The sequence below is a fragment of the Camelus ferus genome, chromosome 35 (genome assembly GCF_009834535.1).
Source record: "Camelus ferus isolate YT-003-E chromosome 35, BCGSAC_Cfer_1.0, whole genome shotgun sequence".
NCBI classification, from domain to species: domain Eukaryota; kingdom Metazoa; phylum Chordata; class Mammalia; order Artiodactyla; family Camelidae; genus Camelus; species Camelus ferus.
In genome coordinates this window covers 8712901-8733502 of record NC_045730.1, presented here as the reverse complement: position 1 = coordinate 8733502, position 20602 = coordinate 8712901, and the positions used below count along the sequence as shown (strand labels likewise).

At 41.9% G+C, this 20602-nt stretch overlaps 1 protein-coding gene across 1 annotated transcript in view; it reads right to left on the bottom strand.

Annotated features, from left to right (window-relative positions):
- Window positions 1-12113, bottom strand: part of DHTKD1 (dehydrogenase E1 and transketolase domain containing 1) — a 40081-nt gene extending 27968 nt beyond the window's left edge. Inside the window, exons 1-4 of the mRNA XM_006174188.3 lie at window positions 11850-12113; window positions 2670-2825; window positions 1098-1309; window positions 117-311 (exon numbers count right to left, since the gene is read on the bottom strand). Of these exons, the coding sequence (XP_006174250.2) occupies window positions 117-311; window positions 1098-1309; window positions 2670-2825; window positions 11850-12006 (720 nt within the window). The 5' untranslated portion in view covers window positions 12007-12113. The remainder of the gene's footprint in view (window positions 1-116; window positions 312-1097; window positions 1310-2669; window positions 2826-11849) is intronic.
- Window positions 12114-20602: the final 8489 nt, after the last annotated feature.

Here is a 20602-nt window from a genome sequence, read left to right as displayed (position 1 = left end):
CCTGGACCAACGGCTCAACTGCTGAGTTGTTTTTTTTCAAAAGGAATGTTACCATCAGTTTTACTCTGTTACAGTCAACTGTACATTGCTGGTGGGAAACACAGGAAGTCTCCTACCTCCGGAGGGAACTGCAGAAGGCCTGTTAGTAAGTTCAGCCTCCCGCGATGGGGCATCCCAATAATGACATCGGTCACCCCGCTGAAGGCCGACATTTTCAACAGCTCGTAGAAAAAGCCCATCATGCTCTCAGCTCCTTCGCCTCCATATCGCTTCACCGTGGCAAACTTGGTGGCCAGAAAGTGGTCAAACTCCTGTGGAACATCATGTCAGACGCCTTGGTTACAGGAGGACAGTGGATTGCTCTGGTCAGAGTCAGGCACGTTTCCGTATGTGGTTAAGACCCTACACTGATTCAAGCAACTGCAACAGGGTCCCTTTGCTACAGACCCCTGGGGACGGACAGAAGTAACCCAGGGCCTGGCAGGAAAGCCCTGTTGAGGACACCAAACAGCAGCAGAGATGCAGAGAAAATAACCTGACAGGTCGAATAGCTCACCCCAACAGGAATCCCCTTAGAACGCGTTTCCTTCTAGAACAGGGGCCAGGCCCCTCCCGGGACTTGGGTTTTAGTGTAAGGTTCTACAGCACTGTCATCTGGGCTGCCAATGAGCCAACACCCGAATTACTGGAGACAGGTTGCCTGTCATCTTCATATGCCTGAGTCCTGATCACAGCCCTGACAGAGTTCCAAACCCCTTCATCTATGTTGACAGCTTCCTTTTTTTTTTTTTTTAAATCACTTCAGATAATAAAAAGAGAAATCAGATCTGAAGGATTTGGCAGTCCTCTACAGAGTGAACAGACAAATACACAAAATGCACCGACGCCGAGGAGAACCAATAGCTCCGGTGTGTGGCGACCTGCTTTTGTCCACTTAGAATAAGGCGCGTGTCACACCGTCTGTGGTGTTGGGACTGCGGCGGTAAGTGGGGCCACATTCAGACAGTTCACGTCCTAACTCCCTCTCTTCGATATTCCTGTGTCTTTGTAGAAAGTGAGCAGCCCTCTTCCACTGACATTAGCTGCTCCTTCTGTACCTGAGATTCTAGCATTAGTTTCGACAGGTGTTTTCGCTCCTCTGTGGTGAAGGCCTCCTTTTTCAGTTCCTCAAACCGCTTGGCAAACCAGTCTTTCTCCTCCTGGCTCTGAAGTTGGGAGGTTTCAATGGAAATATGCCCACAGTAGATGTGGTTGAGATAGGCTACGACTTCCTCCAGAGAGGCCTCCTCCTTCCCCATGTTCAATAATCCTACAAAATGGAATCAGACGGATCGTTTTAAAGAACAATCAACCGTGAGACTGATTACAGAATGCGCCAAAATTGTTATTTCAACCCAGAGCATTTCATTCCAAGTAACATGGGGGCATCATCAGTGGTCATGCAGATTTTTCTAAAGGCAAAACTAAAAATAAGGTCAAAAGCCACAGCGTAGTAAAAATAGGAGAGGTAATAAAAATCTTTCTTCCCCAAAACAGAGCCACCCAGCTTTATGCCAAATTTTGATTCTATAGTCATTTCAAACTAAAATTTGAAACCTGCCTTTCATCTGCTTTATAACCACAAATCATATGCACTACCTTTATCTGAAACTTCTAGCTACTAAAATGTTCAAGTTTTATTGATATAATCTATAAAGCAATGCCTATTACTGAACAGTTGGCTGACTGTGAATTAATATTGACAACACTGCAACATTCTAAGGTAAAAGGAAACCTTCCTGAACCTTAGCCAAAGGAAGGGTTGTAATATGTCATTAGCTCAGCACCAAATCAGTAATCAGTCATTTGCCTAAACCTACGATATGAATTTAACAAACCAGCACTAACTTGACCTCATGTATGGTTTCTTACGGTAAACGTTAACATCTTTCATGTGATCAAAGCTGCAATGAATATAAGAGTGCAGATACCTCTTTAAGATACTGATTTCAACTAACTGACTTAGATATACACCCAGACATGAAATTGCTGGACCTTATGGTAGCCCTATTTTTAACTTTTTGAAGACCCTCCATATTGTGGCCATACCAACTCACATTCCAACCAACAGTGCACAAGGGTTCCCTTTTCTCCACATCCTCACCAACACTTGTTTCTTTGGGTTTTTTTTGACAATAGCCATTCTAATGGGTGTGAGGTGGTAGCTCCTTGTGGTTTTGATCTGTATTTCCCCGATGAGCTGAAAAGGTGATGCTGAGCGCCCTTTCAGGTACCTGTTGGCCATGTGTGTATACAATCTGAACACAGGAAATGGGCCCTATCAGAAAACCATTCTAGAAGCTCAACACTGCTCCTCTCAGACAGTGTTCGAATGTGTCCCTCAGTGTCTCCTCACACCCCTCGGAAGCTTCCGCTCCAGCGGGCATATGGGTTCTTCAAGAACAGAGAAAGGCGGGGAGGGTGGTAGCTCAGTGGTAAAGTGCACCAGGTCCTGGGTTCAATCCCCAACACCTGCATTAAACAAACAAACCTAATTCTCTCCCTCCTAAACAAATAAAAAAAATTAAAAACTAAATAAAATTAGAAAGGAAAAAAAAGAACAGAGAAAGGAGCCCCATCTCTGCTGACAGTTAAGCGTCACGTGGACAGTACGTTGTGAACGGCTTTACCTGCGGTATTGAAGGGTCCCTGCAGGGTCTGCACGAGGGCTTGGATTTCGGGCACATTCTCCTGCAGGGCTTGGCCAGTGAAGAGGGGGTTGATTTTGGCAGCTTTATGACCATGCTCACAGAATACCGTCACAAGCCTGGCAAGGCCGTGATCAACTAATTCGGGGGGAAAAACATAGACAAATACAAGCAGTTCTGGAAATGCCCACAAACCACAAAATCAGTTTCTCAAAGAAGCCTTTTTGGCCTCAGGCATTTTTAACACATTGCTCCTACCCACCACATCTGCCAGTGGTTTTCAGGATTAAACACTAACAGAATTCTGGAAAACACATGTTTCCTTAAATTTATCTCGAGAGTGAAAGTCACTTAAAAACAATAGGAAGGAAACAGAACTATAGGTGAACATTTGAAAAAATAACTATACACATGGACAAATATTAAAAGGAAACACCCCAAACTGAAGGTAACTGTTAAAATGCTGAGGTTATGGGTAATTATAGTCCTCTTAAGTACTATTTGAGTTTTTTTAATATCGCACATAAAAAATAGAGAAAAGTTGAATTACAAAATCAATGTTACATTTCCTTCCTTATTTCTTAAGTATCCCAGGTACATATTTATTTCACAGGCTCATGAAATCATCAACTAGGGAAAGACCTTAGAAATGATCTTGTTACCCGCATAATGAAAAAAATCTCATTTGTAGAGTCTTAAATGGGTGATTCCTCAGTCTCTACATAAAGGAGAATCTTTCAGTTCTATCTAGATGATTCAATATTGAGCCCAAAGCTGCTTTTCTTCCCTTTTCCACATGAAAGTCCTTCTAAAATTTGGGGAAAAAATTCTTCAAGCTCACACTCAATTAACCTTCAGCTCCTCAAGGTGGTCTTGTTCAAACACAATCTCTGTAGATGAGCAAATCTGCTATTAAGGGCACACATTTTCTGAACAATTAAAAATTTTGCGTTTTTATTTTCAGAACCCAAAGAAAACTGTTAGCATATTTTGAAACATCGAATGACCATTTTATGAACATGTATTGCCGTGCGATGATTTCAGAGCTACATACAAATGTGCTGGGGTTTTTATTCAGTTACCGTGAAGTGTACCCCTTGTCACAAGCTTAGAGGAAAGAACAGAGATGTATTAAATATACAAAAGATGTGTTTGCACTAATATGGCAGTTAGGAGGATTCACACTGTGTCTAAAAAACCAGCACACTAATCAAACAATCCGCATAAATGAACCGATTTCAGGCTGCAGGTTAGTCATAGGTTCTATTCTGAACCTTATTTGTATTCTCAGCTGCTGTTTTGTGAAGCAGGATACTTCTGTATTTCTGGCTAAAATTCAGATAAAGAGACTATGTCTAAAGCATTGTCCCTGTTGGCCATTCCTCCTTAAAAACACTTGCTTCCCTTGGCTCTCTGACCTTGAAGATCCTGGTTTTCCTCCTAACTCACTGGCTACGCAGCCGCAGTCACTTTCGGGGGATGCACAGAGACTCCTCCTCTTTGTCCATCTCTAAAATATTGGTGTTCCCCAAGTCTGCCCTGGGTCTTCTCAGTCTACTTTCTCTCCAGGTGATTTCATCAGTGACATCCAGTATCATCTACAAAACTACATCCTTAGTGGGATAAGTCCAATGGTAAATAGATAGGGTTATTGCCACCGTTCTCAAACAATCTAATAGCCCTCTTTTGAAAACATTCTCTTAGTGAACCACGTCAGCTCATAGAGATCACTGCTTCGATTTCTAAGTGATCAACAGCCCAGCTTTTAATGATTCCTAGAACACCGGCAGGGGAGTTGGCACAAAAGGATGCTGTTCACTGCGAAGAACACAGGTCACCTACTATTCTGGAAGAGCCAGACAGAGGACTACTCCCCTCCCACCTTGGGGCACACACTGCACCCATCCTGACAATCTCTTTTCTCTCAGACCCTCATTTCATTGCTCTGGTTTCTTCAAAGCCCAGGATTCAGACCAAATCCCGTATCTTTTTCCTCTCTGTCTCCTGGATCCTTCCATTGTGACCTTTGGAATTGTGTTCCACAATTAACAAACCTCCCTTCTCTTCTCTTCCCATCTTAAGCACAGTATGTTTATAAAATAAATTTATTTCACCAGATACTTCTTTCCTGCAGAAAACCAGAAATCTCATCCTGGTTCTTTCTGTTTTTCCCTATTCCTTTCTTACATCACCATCAAGATATACAAGTCAGGGTCACAGATTTGATAATAAACATTAGTGATGATTTACTGAGTACTAGCTTTTGCCACACGTTGTGCTGGATTTTTCGTACACATCATCTCACCTAATCCTTGTAACAACTCTGAAATGGGTGCCCTTATCTGTAGAAGATTAACCTGAGGCCCAAAGAGGTTAAGTGACTTGCAAAAGACGACCCAGGTCATGAAAATGCTGGAATTTGAACTATTTGTGCTCAAGTGCGCTTGATTTTAATCCAGTGTTTTACCGTTATACCATAACAAAAGTTGAAAAGGGAAGTCCAGGGCCTACAACAAAAGGGATGAGAATCCTAGAAGTCATTGAAACATTTGTAAAAATCATCTCAATTAAAAAAAAAATCTCTAAGATCTTCCCCAACTGTTTTCCCTAAACCTCCAGTAAAGGTTCCTATTATTTCTAATATGCAACATACCTACACCCTCAGTTCAACTACTAAAGCTCACTGCCAAGATCAGTAACTGCTAAACACTGGAATCTTATGGCTCCCATCTCCTGAGGGGCTCTAAATTCTGCTATTTTTTAATAACCCAAATCCTTCAAAATGAAATTTACACCCATGAATCACCAGTCCTAAACTGCTGCATTTCCATACACTAGCAACAAGCTATTAGAAAGAGAAATTAAGGAAACAGTCCCATCTGCCATTGCATCAAAAAGAATAAAAGACCCAGGAATAAACCTACCCAAGGAGGTAAAAGATCTGTACTCAGAAAACTATGTCACTGATGAAAGAAATTAAAGACGACACAAGCAGGTGGAAAGATACACCATGCTGTCGGGTTGGAAGAATTAACACCGTCAAAATGACCATGCTACCCAAGGCAATCTACAGACTCAGCGCAATCTCTACCAAAATACCAATGGCATTTTTCACAGAACTAGAACAAACAATTTTAAAATTTGTATGGAAACCCATCTCCCTTTTAAATTAGGATTGTTGATAAATACATTCAAGTTTACTTGGAAGTTGAAGTTTACAGAGGTTAAAGTACAAGCTGTTGCAAATAGCCAGCTCCAAAGGATATTCATCACAGGCCAAATTTTAACTGGTGAAAACCACTGCCATCCAAAAAGTTACTGAGAACAAATTCAGTATCTCTAAAAAGACTTACTGCAGTGAAAATCCTAGTAAATGAGGTAGTTGCAGGCCTTGATTTTGGCCAAGATAAACAAATGAAGAAAGAAGACTGATGAAGGGCAAAGAGGTGAAAGGCACCGTTACTCTGACCATACCTCCCCCGACTTCCCTGTGTCACCTTTGATGTGGAAGGATGCCATGTGTCTATTTTCAGAAATGTTCGTCCTTTGATTTACTGTGCCAATACTAAAAAGCTATGTACGTGATCATCCCACTAACTCAGTCATTCCTCTCAACCAAGATGGTACCTTTTAGTTTTTGGTTTATGTTTGTTTGTCTAGGGGGGAGGTAATTAGGTTTATTTATTTATTTATTTATTTATTTATTTATTTATTTATTTATTTATTTATTTAATGGAGGTACTGGGGATTGAACCCAGGACCTCATGCATGCTAAGCATGCACTTTACCACCTGAGCTACACCCTCCCCCTCAAGATGGTACCTTTTAGGACAGCTGGCAGGCATCATGAAAAAGACTAAGGCCTCATCAGCCTACGGCCGCTAATGGAACTGACCATAACTACACACTTACACAGAATTTAAGGAAGACCCCAGTGAACCTTAATGGCCTATATCAGCAAAAAAGAAGTTCTTACTCATTCTAGGACATAGTCATGTAGGATATCACCCTATATGTGAAGGGCTTCCTTTCTTAATTCTTGGTGTTATGGTTGTACTTGCAAAAGTCAGTACTAACTGTCGCAAGTAAATTGCATATACAGACCCCTACTTCCATTTCTTAGTGAGAATAAATCATTTAATAAGTATTCAGTTAAGTGTAGAGCTGAAAGGGACCTAAGACAAGGGCCTGACAAGGCAGAATCCTGCAATGTAAATGAGAAGATGGTTCCCGCACGAAACCGCACCCATTTAGAAAAAGTTCAACAGCGTCCAAGGGGTTGGTCTCAGGATGAGAGGTAAGGGAGTTCAGATTAGGACAGCTTGAAGTTGTCTGGAAGGACATCAGGGAGGAGATGGAAATGGAGCTGGGCTGCAGAAAATGGGTAAAAAGTGGAAAGGCACAGAATGAAGAAGAACAGCTTTGGAAAGTGGGGGAATTTATGTTGGAGGCAGAATGGGTCAAGAAACACGAAGGGGATGGAGTAGCAAGCCCAATAAACTGGGCTTTATTTAGAGGGGCAAAGTAGAGACCTGAGTAAGAAAGTGACTCAGTTAAACCAATGTTCTAGAAGGACTGGACTAAGCTGGCAGGGAACTAGGTTATAAATTAAGTAATACCAGCTGGGCTAGCAGGTTTACCTCTTTGAAGTAACGCATCTCTTTGAGACTGTAATGAAAGCAATGGGCCCTTTGCCTAGAAACAGACACACACACACACAGAGTTGTGCAGAGTACACAGACCCCTTGAAACCTCATAGGGGTCCATGGACGCAGGTTAAGAACCCTTCAATTAAGCTTTTTTTTTTTTTTTTTTGGAGTAGAGCAGAATTAAAGGCCCGGACTAAGATTCCAGTTAGCGACAATACAAAGAAAGCAAGGCTTTAAGAAACAGAGCAATCATAATTTGATAGAAAGTTTGAGATGAAAAAGTTGAAGGTGGACTGCTGGCCTCAGATTTTTACAATCCATCTATAGCAGAGACTGGTTATCTATTTCCCTTCCGTTTGGTGTTAACAGATAGCTGAGTGTGTGGCCACCCAGAATAAAGATACATTTTGCAACCTTCCAAGTAGCCAGGGTGACCATGTGACTATATTCTGGCCAGTCAGAAGGTAGTAGGAGTGACGTTGCAATTTTTGGGTCTTGCCCTTAAAAGAACAGCATTCTCTTCCCTTCGCCCTTTCCTCCTCCTTGCTGGCCAGTATGTGGCTCTAGTGGTAAACCATCCTGGACCAGAGCTGAAAGCAACACCCACAGGATGGTGAGAGAACAACCTAGAAGGATGTCTGAACCCCTATGACTTTGCAGAGCAGAGCTGTCATCCTAGCTCAGACTTTTACTTACTTTATTCAAGTCATTGTTATTCCAGGTCTCCGGCACCGCCCCTGAACTGATCCTATCTAACATGGAATTTGGTACCGCAGGTGGGTTGCTGCCGTAACAGAATCTAAACTGTATCTGACACTGGTTTAGCAGTCAGGCGGTGGGTGCCAAGGACCCAGATATTTCAGACTAGAAAGCTGACGAGCAGAGTTACGTTATCTGACAAAACATTTGGTAAAACTGTCACCTGTGATATCCTGACAGGCAGGCTACGTTGCCTACAGAGTCTGTCGCTCGGTAGTCTGGGTTCATTGTTTCTTGTCATTTTCAGGGAAGTCTCAGGAGAAAGGTGAGGTCTAGCTAATCAGCAAGAAGTGAAAGAGGGAAAAGAAATTCACTCTGTTAATGGGAAGTAGTCTCCACCTATGGCCTCAGTGCCTGGAAGGCGGACCCTGGCAAGGCTGGAAGAGCAGAAGCAGGTAGTAAAGGTGGTTCTGAAGAGGCTGTCTTAGCAGGAGATAGGAGAAGAGATGAAACCTTCTTTCAACCACCTTCTAGGAAGCATTCTCTGTTAGACATGAAAGCCAGCTCAGCCTTCAAGATCACACAAAGGGTGTTGCCTTCCCACTAGCGCATATTAAATTTAGGGAGCCAAACGGGTGGAGCACAGAAGCAGTAAATAAAAGACTGGAGTTTTCAGGCTTAAAAACAAACTAGGTCTAGATGAGCTCTCTTTCTCTCTCTCTCTTTTTTTTTTTTTTGAAATTTGAAATCACACATTTATTTAGTCTTTTATCATAGAAATATCCTTATCAGTAAAATTCCCCATGCATGTAATTTAGACATAATTTTATTAACACTTCCTTTATTGTTGGATATCTGAGGCTCTAAATTTTCTCAATTAAACACAATGCCAAGGTGCATATCTTTATGCAAAGATATTTCTGACATTCTGAAATATTTCCTAGAAGTTGAGAATTACTGTATCAGAGACTATGAACCAAGGTTCCTGAAACATCTTGCCAAATAGCGCTCTAGGATGGATCCCTAGACAAGCTCTTTGACTGTGGGCAACTTGCTCATGGAATGACTAGAAGTAGAAAGACTGCAGACCTACGAAGTTTAGTTAAAAAACTGAACTGCTAAAGAAATCCCAACTCTGGCCAGATAACAAAAAATCTGTAATTGATGACCACCAACAGTAACTCTCAGGCTCCTAACTTTATCAAAATAAAGCATGGAAGATGTGCCACCCCCAAGGAGGGCACGATCCCCAGTGCCCTCACAAGAGATCCCACAGAAGATAACAGTTAAAGAAGAACCCATAAGGCAAAATCAGGCGAATGGACGGGGGCAGAGTTGAGGGGCCAAACAATCTAGTGAACTTAGCATTCAGCCACATCAAGGAGCTTTACCAGTTCTCCTCAACAGGATTTGTTAACTGGTTTGAACCAGTGGCTGCTAGAGACTCCTCATTCTTTCCTTTGGTGGATGCAAGTTTCCTTTGTACATTGAATGTGTATATAGGGGTGGACGCAGCTCATTAAATTCCGGACTCTGGGAGCCACAGCCCGACTTGATGGAGAGGACTGCACATTCTCCAGAGATAATGGACTTTGAGCTGGACTCAGACATTGAATGGAGGAGAGTGGAGGTGAATACATTCCATGTATGGGAAGAAAACCTAAGGAAATCTGAATGGCCACAGGGGTAAAGTGTGTGATTACTAGTTATTTTCTAACATTTATTTTAGTCTTCTCTCTCAAAATAATCTTTAGCTGGAATATGGTCACCCTGAATCCATGCTATGCTTTCCAATCTCCCTTGAGGGTACGTATAGACATAGTCTAACACTACTGGACGTGATGTATGCAATCTCCTTCCCCATTCCTCCCACCCCCAACAGACTACTAGGAGGTAAGTATCTACAGAAGAAGAGTTTTTACAAAATAATGTGATAAGTTCTGAAACAGAAAGAACTGTCACAGATCTACATGGAATGGTAATGTTGAAGAAAGTTACAAAATGGCCCATTCACCTTTCAGTTTTATTCAAAGTATTAAAAATATAGGGGGAGGGAATAGTTCAAGTGGTAGAGCGCATGCTTAACATGCACAAGGTCCTGGGTTCAATCCCCAGTACCTCCTCTAAAAAATCAATAAATAAGCCTAATTACACCCCCCCCCCAAAAGAAACAGAAGACTTTAAAAAAAAAAAAAAGGAAAAAACTTCCTTAAGTCAGATCCTGTAACTGTGCAACAACTATTTCCTGATACTGATTTTACTCTCTCCTTCCAGTAGAACACAAGACTCTACCCTTAGCCTGCAGTTCTAACTCAGTACTGAACTTTAAAATTTCACCAAGCACCTCACAACAGAGCAAGTTCATTACTAGGGGAGGGTTGGGGGGCACAATTTAGTGATGAGGGAAGAGAGAAGATCATATATGAATAAAATCAACTCCAGAGATATTTTTCAAACCATACCAGCCCAAAACTCCCTGGATGATTTGGATATAGTCTTGCAGAGAACCACCAGTGCCATCAAGCTAAAGCTTAATTCTCAGCTACAAGGCTGTTAACAAGAATCAGAGACCCAGTTGTGAGGGGAAACCTCAAATAAGAGCAGAATAATTGCACTGAGCACCCACTAATATAATGTTAAATGAAGAAGAGACTGTCAAACACACCCTGTGCACCTGCCCTAATCCCTTATGACAATAATGATGTCTGACCAGGGACCTCTTGCTAGAGAATCACCTGGGCTTCAACTTCATCTTGGGCCACTGAAGGAGAACCTGGGAGGAGAGGGAGAGGACGACCTGGGAGCTAGCATTTTAAACATCATTCAATGTGATCTGAATGCACACTTCAGTTTGAGGACAACTGACATGTAAAATTCTAGACACTAAATCTGCAAAGTGAAATAAGATACTGATAGTCTTACTCTCAAGGAATACAAAATCTAGTTGGCAAAAATGCTGTCCCTAAAGAAACCTGGAGCACTCGAGAAAGAGAAATCAGTTTTATTCTAAATGTCTTGAGATCAAGAGCAACATATTGAGGTTCCAGTGCGTGATGTACCATTCAAAGGTCAGGTGCTTAGACGGTGAAGGGGATCTTAATTGTTATCCAATAACTGGAGCAAATGCCAAATGACCTTCCTCTAATAATCAATCTGTATTTATCATCTATTCTGTGAGGATGCATAAAGGTACAATAACTTAGGAGCATAAACCAAATACTCAAAATTAGTCTTTTGCACATGACAATGCAACAGAGGTTTCAAAAACTGATACTCGTGTCTCCTAATGCAATAAAATCACCAGCAACATGATTCTAAATTCAGCAAAGTTCTTAACTCTGAAATTAAAGTTAAGAGGCTAGACAGAGGAGATCAATGTATAATAAATACCATGCTAACTAATTGCCCTCTTCACCCTAGCGGTACAGTCGTGATCCCCACACATCCCCGCTGACACCAGCCTTGGAGACGGCCTGGAAATGAGTCCTTGGGTAAACTCCAGGAGTTCGGCACAACTTAGAACTCTTCTTTTCCCGCAGCCCCGCCTCCGCGAAGAGCTAAGTTTCCACACGTTTTACAACAAAGGAATGGAAAACACAAGAATTCACAAAACAGTTATGGACAGGGCGTGACCACGACAGTGACAATACGCACACCTGTCTCCCTGGGCCCCCTCTTCTCCACCAACCACCTGCACATACACTGAAGCCCCCAGAAGCCGCGCCCCCGCAAAAGCACCACCCCCGCAAGCCCCGCAAGAAGGCCTCCTGACTCCCCAGCCCACCACGCCCACAGCCCGGGCCCCATCCCCCACCTGGGGGGCGCGCCAAGCCGCCCTGGGGCTCCTGGCTCTCGGGTTTCCTCGGCCGGTAGCCGTAGACACCCCTCTCCGTCTGGTAGCCACGCTGGAGGAGGAGCGGAGGCGCCCGGCGGAGGACCAGTTTTGCTGCTGCCACAGTGGCCAAAGCCATGTCCCCCTGGCCCCGGGCCCAGAGACCCGCGGGAGCTCGAGGGGCCGCAGCCTCTGGGAGGAGCGAGGGTTGCTCCGGCGCCACCTGACTGTTCCGAACCCAACGCGTGGGAGGCGAGGTGGGAGGAGGGAGCCGAGGGGAAGCCCCGCTTCCTAGACAACGTCCCCACTTCTGATTGGCCAGTCTCGTGCCTCTGAGCCAATCCAGGTCAGCGGCCCTCAGGGCAAAGCCACGCCCCCGGAGTCCAGCGGGACACTCGCGGTCCTAGAGGCTGAGGGTATCCCAGGGTTTGGACAAGTGGGGAGTGGTGAGCCGAGCGTTACCGGCTTTCTGGTACAAACCTTGATATATCTGTATATGCTGCAGTCTCCCGCCAGGAGTGATCAGCCACCAACCCTCCCCTGGAAGATCACCCCTTCCACAACCCCTGCCTGCACACACGATGTCGTCTCCAACAGAAAGGAAAAATTAGCGACGGGGGTGCATGAAAAGTGGCTGGGACTGAGTCCAAGAGATGCGAGAAGAAAAGGTCATAGAAGGAAGCAGAAAACCAATACCCCCCTCCATTTGTTTTTGTAAGAAACACTGCGGGAGAAATAAAATGGGGCAGAAGGAGCCTGTAGGAAAGCGATACAATAGTAGTGAGGAGAAATTGGCAGCAGTGCAGAGATATTTGAGATTCTCAGGTGGTCTATCTCTGACTGAGTTTCCTAAACTTTTCTATTCCACGACTCATCTTATACTTTGCCAGTGCGGTGGGGGAGGGGGGTCTGACTTTTTCCCATTCAGTCATCCATCATGCCAGTCACCTGGGCAGCTGCACTCCATACTAGGAACATTACACATATGAGCCTAATATATCTTTACACTTTACTTTTTCAACCACTATTCGCACAGAGCCCTCTGCTGGGTCACAGAGATTAATAAGACATGTCTGCTTCTAATCAGTTCCCAGTCCAGCTGCAAGCTGATCTCAACACGTATTATGAGAGACGCTGTAATCCAGGCATGTGCAGGTGCCCTGAAAGCACAGACAGGTGTGTCAGGGGAACCTCCAAGTGGAAGGCACACTAGGACATAATCTGGAGGGCTGAGGAGTTAGGCAAGTGTGCAAGAAGAGGGGATGGCATGGACACAGAAGCCTGAGAGAGGCTGTAAGGCACTGCAAGTGATTCCGAGTCTGGCAAACTAGGTGTGTATTAAGAGATGAGGGTGGAAAGGTAGATATGGGACAACCGGGTGATTAAAAGAGCTCTCAGTAGAAGAGAAGAAAATGGGGGGAGGGTATAACTGAGTGGTAGAGCGCATGCCTACCCTGCTCAAGGTCCTGGGTTCAATTCCCAGTACTTCCATCAAAATAAACAAACAAACAAACCTAATCACTCCCCAAAAGGCTAAAAGAGAGAGAGAGAGAGAGAGAGAGAGAGAGAAAGAGAAAAGAGAGAAAAGGAAGTAATTACAGGATCAATGACCCTTTATATCCCAGAGAAGATGTAATGCATCGTGACAAGATTAGACTTGGACAGAAGGAAGGCACTTCATAAAATATAAAAAGAGGAAAGGCAGAGCAAAAGGATATCTATTCAAGTAGGTAGATAGATTTGATCATGGGAGGATGAGGAAGTTCCTTTCTACTTTTTTGTGTGTGTGATATTAAGCAAGATTGACAGCTGAAAGTGACAGTGAAAAGATATGGGGGAAAAAAAGATATGAAATAGTGGGCTGGGAAAGTGAACAGACTCAGAAATGTCAAGATTTGAGGGATGCCAACAGTAAACTGATGCTTGTGGTTATGAACTTGACTCAGACCAGTCAAAAATGTTGTGAGCTTTTCTCCAGATGTTCAGCTTCTTTTGCAGATACAAAGTTGGCAGGAGTTGAATTTAACTGAGGATGGAGTTTTGCCTGGCAGGTGTGATGGAGAAACGGGGCAAGGGAGAATTCATTACATTGAGCTATGGAATCTAGGCCAAGAAGTAGAAAGGAGATTCACATTGAAAAGTTGATTAGATCAGGGGATTGAATGTACCACGGGGAAAAGAGTAGTTGGAGTAGGGATTCTAGTGTAAGTGAACTTACAGATTGAGCAACACTTGAAACTGAGACTTTGGGTGGAAGGCAGAAATTAGTATCAATTTCTTGAGACCTGTGGACCTTGGATAGGAATCCTTGATGTCAATTGGCAAAGTTCATAATGTTTCAAAAAGCTTGATAGCACACTGTGTTGGTAAAGAATGAGAAACAGACACTCTCATACACTGCTAGAGGAATGTGAAATGGTACAAACTCTGTAAAGGGAAAACTGTCACTGTCTTACAAAATTAGAAATGCAGTATTTCATTTAACCCAGTGGCTCCACCTCTAGCAATTTGTCCAAAGATAGATTTTCATATGCACAGTCACACACAATTATGAATGTACAAGAATATTCATTGTTGTATTGTCTACAACCCAGAAAAGATTTTGAGTACCCTAAATATTAAAAAAAGGGACTAAGTAAGTTATACTCCTTCCCTACAACAGACTACTATACAGTCATGAAAAAGAATGAAGCAGCTCACTGTATACTGAGTTGGCGCAATTCCTAAGATATATTTTTAAGTGAAAAAAAGCAAGAGTAGAGTATTAAGAGTATTAAAGTATACAGACTTTGTGGGGAGGAGGGTGTAGCTCAGTGGTACGGCGCATGCCTAGTAAGAAGGTTGCAGAGAGGAAGCAGAATGTTTGAAGTGATCATTGCAGTGGTGATGCAAATTTTAACGACCAGGAAGCTGCTTGGCTAAAGTGGCGTGGGGGATAAGATCATCAGAAGTGAGAAAGTCAAGGAAATCAGAGGACAGGTTTTTAGACGAGTTGCCATGAGGACATTAATATCTCCTTGGAAATGGTGGGACTCGAAGTAGAGGAAGACTCCTAGTCAGGGGTTAAAGGTTTCAGTGAATCACTAGGAAACTGGCAGATGATGCTGAGAAAGGACAGGTGTGGGGCAGCAGCCCAAATGCATGGATTCAAATCAGCAGGGAAATTTCCAGGAAGTAGACAGCAACTGGGAATAATGATGATAGAGATCCCATCTTGGGACCCTAAATACATCCAAAGTAGTTCTCAAATCTCTTCACTCTGCATCTTGTTGCCTAGTCCTGGCCAGCAGCCCCTCTCTCCAGGAGCTCCACAGCAGCTTCCTAAACGGCCTGCTTGTCCTGGGTCTTTCCTTGGACACTCCTACTTCTTCCTCACTGTTATTTTTTTAAATTAATATCTGATTTATACCACTATTGCCTGAAACCCTTTCATGGCTCTCTGTTCTTCTTTGGATAAAGTCTGAATGTCTTAACATGGCTTAATCTTTCCGTTTTCTTTAGCCAGAAATGTCCATGTGCTGTGCTTTCACAAACGTCCAAATTGGGATATTTAGGTCATCTTAACAAATGGAGTTCTGTGTCATCTTTACAAAGGGAAATTTATGCCCTGCTTTTAGGTATAAAAGGAGAGGGCAATTTCTCAATTGCCTTCAGCTTGAAATAATTAATATGCCAAAGTGGCATATTTCGGGGCAGTGTGTTCTGATCCCCTTCACTACGTAAGCCTTAGGCAGGTTCCTTTAACTCTTAGTCCATATATTTATCTGTAAAATATTTAAGTATTTGTGTAAAACACACAAAGTTCAGGGGCTAGAACATAATAGATGCCCAATAAATGGTAGCTATCACTATTATTGTTATTATTATTGTTAAGTAAGAAAGTGATTTGGAAGTTAGAGTTATACATGGTGCTAAAGAGGAAGTGGAGGTTAAAACTGTCAGAGTTAAAGTTAAGGTCCAGTGAGGTTAGGATGCAGGACAGGGTCTTCTTTATGGACAATAAAATGGCCTAGAATAATAGTGGACTTTTTATGCAATTTTGTCATTATCAGTTTCTGCCTGTCTTCCTTGAGGCCAGGAATAGTGCTTTATTCATTTTTGTATTTTATTTCCACAACAGTGATTGATACATAGTAACACATTCAAAATTAGGTGGATGACACAATCCAGAGAATAAGACAAGCCACAGACTGGGGGAAAGTATTTGCAAAAGACATATTTTATTGTAATGATGGATACACGTCATTAGGTGTACGACCAAACCCACAGAATGTACAAGAGTGAACCATACAATGAAGACAAATATATGTATGTTCCTATATGACTTAAGTATTGTGCTATACACCAGAAATTGACACAACATTGTAAACTGACTGTACTTCAATAAAAATGTATTAAAAAAAAATCGAACCATACAGTAGACTGTGGACTTCGGGTGATTATGACGTGTCAATGTAGGTTCATGGACTGCAACAAATGTACCACTCCGGTGAGGGATGCTAATAATGGGGGAGTCTGTGCATGTGTAGGGGAGGCAGTATAAGGGAAATCCCTGTACCTTCTTCCCAATTTGTTGTAAAGTTAAAACTACTCTAAAATATAAAGTCTCAAAAAAAAAATTAGAGGGATGCATGGATGAATGATAACAAACAATGTGGTTAGTTCAGCAATCTGTTGATGTCAAATGGGGTTAAAAAAAAAGTTTATGAAGAAGACCATAGGCCACATTTAAAGTCTGAAATATGCCATACCTATAAAATATATTTGCTTAAGTACGTGTGTAAAACATGCAATATTAAAATAATAATGATTATCATCATACTAGTTATCTATTGTTGTACCACATTAAGTTGTGTTACCTCACAACTTCCCTCACAGTTTCTGTAGGTCACTAGTGCAGACACAGCTAAACTCAATGCCGCAGGCTCCAGGCCTCTCATGAGGTTGCAGTCAGGATGCAGGAGGAGATTACATCTCACCTAAGGCTCAAATGGGGAGAATCAACTTTCATTCCATTCCCTTCTTTGTTGGCAGGACTGAGCTCCTCATTGGCTGTTGGCCAGAAGCCAACCACAGTTCTCTGCCCTATGGGCCTCCCCAAAGTGTAGCTCACGTGACTGCCCTGAGAATGAGACAGGGGGCAGGGGGGCCAAGATGAACCAGTCTTTGAACTAATGTTGGTACTAACACCCATCACCTCTGCTGTATTATATTCACTAGAAGTTTATGCAGTGTTCATCCTCTTGGCCTATCAGTCATGTGCTCTGTCACATAACTCTTCCACGTGCAGCTAGGACACACTGCCCAAAAGATAACTATTGTCATTAGCTTATTATTATTATTAAACTGATATTGAATGTTGGGTATGAGAATATGAATATAAAATGACCTCTCTGTTTAACTGAATCTTTCATTAAATTGGAAGAAAGAGGGTAAAGCCCAAGGGAATAGCTATTTCTACAGCTTCCATGGGGAAAATTTAGGGAAGTATAACATATATAGCATCATGTCTGCAGTATAGAAACTTCCAGAAGAAAAATGAGCTAGAAATGACACTCATTCCTTTCCTTTTCCCTTAGCAACTGACACAAGAAGTGAGGTGGTGCCAGAGAGTCTCCGAGTAATACCTCTTTTCTTTCCAGCTATATTTCTCAGTGTGACAATATTGTCCTGGGTTACAAAGGCAACCACTTTTCTCTTGAATACTTAAAACACTTGGAAATCATGACACGGTGTGTTGCCAGTATTAAATTAAGATAATGAAGTTACGGGTCATAAAGTCTAATGTGCTCATTTTTACAATGAAGCATCTAAGTCTCAGGTTACAAACGGCTTGCCCTAGTTTCACTCTGTTCCATGTGCATTAGTAGGGCTCGACGACCAAACACCAGTCCTGTTTCCTTTGTGCTTTCATGGATATGGATTTACTAACACACTAGGGACCCAGGCAGAGATTCTTGTGTGTGTGTGTGTGTGTGTGTGTGTGTGTGTGTGTGTGTGTATGTATATGTGTATGTATATATATATATATATGTTGGTCTTTTTAGGACTAGATCATAAAGTTATGTCTTTTCTTATTCTATATTCTGATTGTGTAAAAGGGAAAATCTGTACTAACAAGTATGTGGTACTCAGTTGTTTAAGGTGGAAAAACCTAGAATAGGAGGAAGTATTACATCAGACCATGAACTTTGGAATCAGACAGCCCAGAGTGGAGGTTCTAATAAGTAGCTGTGTTATCCTGGGCACATTTTTAAAACTAGGCTAAGCCCTACCCTAGTCTCCCCGTTTATATAAACAATGAAAACAGTATCTACCAATATCACTGGCCTGATACACTTTAAGAAAGAGATGTCTGTTTATTTCTTTCTATTCATCCATTCAACCACCCAGTGTTTAAAATTTCAATTACCTTTAAAGGAAATCACAAAAAGGGATATGGAATTCTACATTTGGATAGTTAAGAGTTGGTATATTGCTTGGTAAATAAAAATGAAATTCCAATCTTAAAATATTCTGTTCTTTTTACTCTCGTTTAATCCTGCCTAAGTACACAGATTTTTCTTTCCCTTCCAAGAAACAGTTGTCAGAAAGGAAAAAAAGTTTTCCTCTGCCTTTTAGATTCAGTACCTGAGGTGTGTGAATTAAAATGACAACAGACAGATTAACAGGGGGGAAATGTATATAAATTTAATTGATGTTTTAAATTTTGCATGCATGGGGCTATACAGAAGTGAAAGCTCAATGAAGCAGTTAGACTCAGAAGCTTACATACTATTTTAACAAAGGGTGATAAATTATGGAGAAGTGACTAGACAAAGGAAAGGAGGGTTTGGGCTTCAAGAAGTAGAAAATTACGGGAAGTAAATATATGAGGTAACTAATGGAACCCATATAAGATATATTATCTATATAAATAACCTATATAAGGGTTATTTTAATAAGGTTTGTTTGCACAGTCTCATCTTGGTGTTGACTTTCCGTCTTCTTCATAGCCATAAATCTTCCAGAGAGGATATTTATGGCAATCCTCATTTCTCAGAAGCTTCTGCTTTTAGTCAGATAAAGGGAGCTCCAAGAAGTCTTCTTTCTGCCTCTGCTGATTCTCAGTTGCCTTCGGCTCAAAATAATGCACATGCCGAAGTGGCATATTTGGGGGCAGCATATTCTAATCCCCTTTGTATTCGTTCACTTTTTAATTCTTCCATCAAAATGTTACTGTGGTCCCAGGACACAAAGATTATTAATAAGCTACAAATCATAGCCTCAAGGTGCTCACAGTCTTAATAGGAAAACAAACATAAACAAGTTAATGTAATACAGTGACTGCTGTGAGTTGTTCAGAGGCTGCTGTGGGAACCCAGGGAGAGGAAGAGACCTAAGCTGGTATATGTGGGGCGGTGGTGATAAGGAATGGTTTCCCCAAGGACATAAATGCTTGAGCGACTAGTCTGAAAACTTTCCTGGGAGAAAGAGCATTCTGGGAAAAGTCATAATATGTACACTAGGGGAAGAGGAGGTCCAGTCCATGCAGGTTACTAACTATGGCCAGAACTCAAGTCCCGTGGGGAATCAGCAGAAAATGAGACTAGATATATAGGCAAGAGCTATACAGTAGTACGGGCTGCTTCTAAGGACTCTGAATTTTACCCTGTATGTCAGTGGCTTCTAAAGTGGCTTGGCAGGAGGGGGTATGCAAGATGATTCAGGCAAAAGTGTTAGAACTTCTATTTTTATTTTTTCTACTTCAGGGTGTGTACTATAACATATTTATAGTCGTGTTACACATATACACACTTTATATCTAAGTAAATGGACATGGGTTGGGAGTGCATGCTCCTTCCCCCTCTCAATGACTAATTGGAGGAGTGAGGGAATGCAGAAACAAAAGGAAGGTAGTCAAGAACAATAGTGCAGCTATGGGATTGGGTCCTGGTTCCTCAAGGGATGAACATAATAATCTGATACACACCTATGAACTCATCCATAAAAAAGAACGAAATTTTGCCATTTGCAACAACATGATGGACTTGGAGGGTTTCATGCTTAGTGAAATAAGGACAAAAAAGACAAATACTGTAGGTTATCACTTATAAGTGGAATCTAAAAAATACAACAAACTAGGGGGGAGGGTATAGCTCAAGTGGTAGAGCTCATGCTTAGCATACACAAGGTTCTGAGTTCATATACCCAGTACCTCCTCTAAAACTAAGTAAGTAAACCTAATCACCTCCCCCCCTTAAAAAATAAATAAATACAACAAACTAGTGGACATAACAAAGAAACTCACAGGTATAGAGAACAAGCTACTGGTTACTGGTGGGGGAGAGAGAAAGGAGGAAGGGCAAGGTTGAGAAAAGGAGAAGGGTGGGTATTAAGAGGTACAAACTACTATGTATAATAAAATAGATAAGTTACAAGGATATATTATACAGCACAGGGAATATAACCAATATTTTATAACTATTAATGGAGTAGAATCTTTAAAAATGGGGAATCATTATGTTGTACACCTGAAATTTATATAACATTGTATATCAACTACACCACAATAATACAAAAAAAATTATAAATGGTAAGTAAAACAGTAAATAGAGGCAAATGGGCAAAAGCTGAATAGAAGTGAATCTAGACCTGCCTCAAGTATCTGAGGTTGCTGGTAGCTCATTCTGTGGGCAGGGCGCCGCACGTCAAGCAAGAATCAAGACCAGTTTTACACCTCTGTTCCTTTGGAA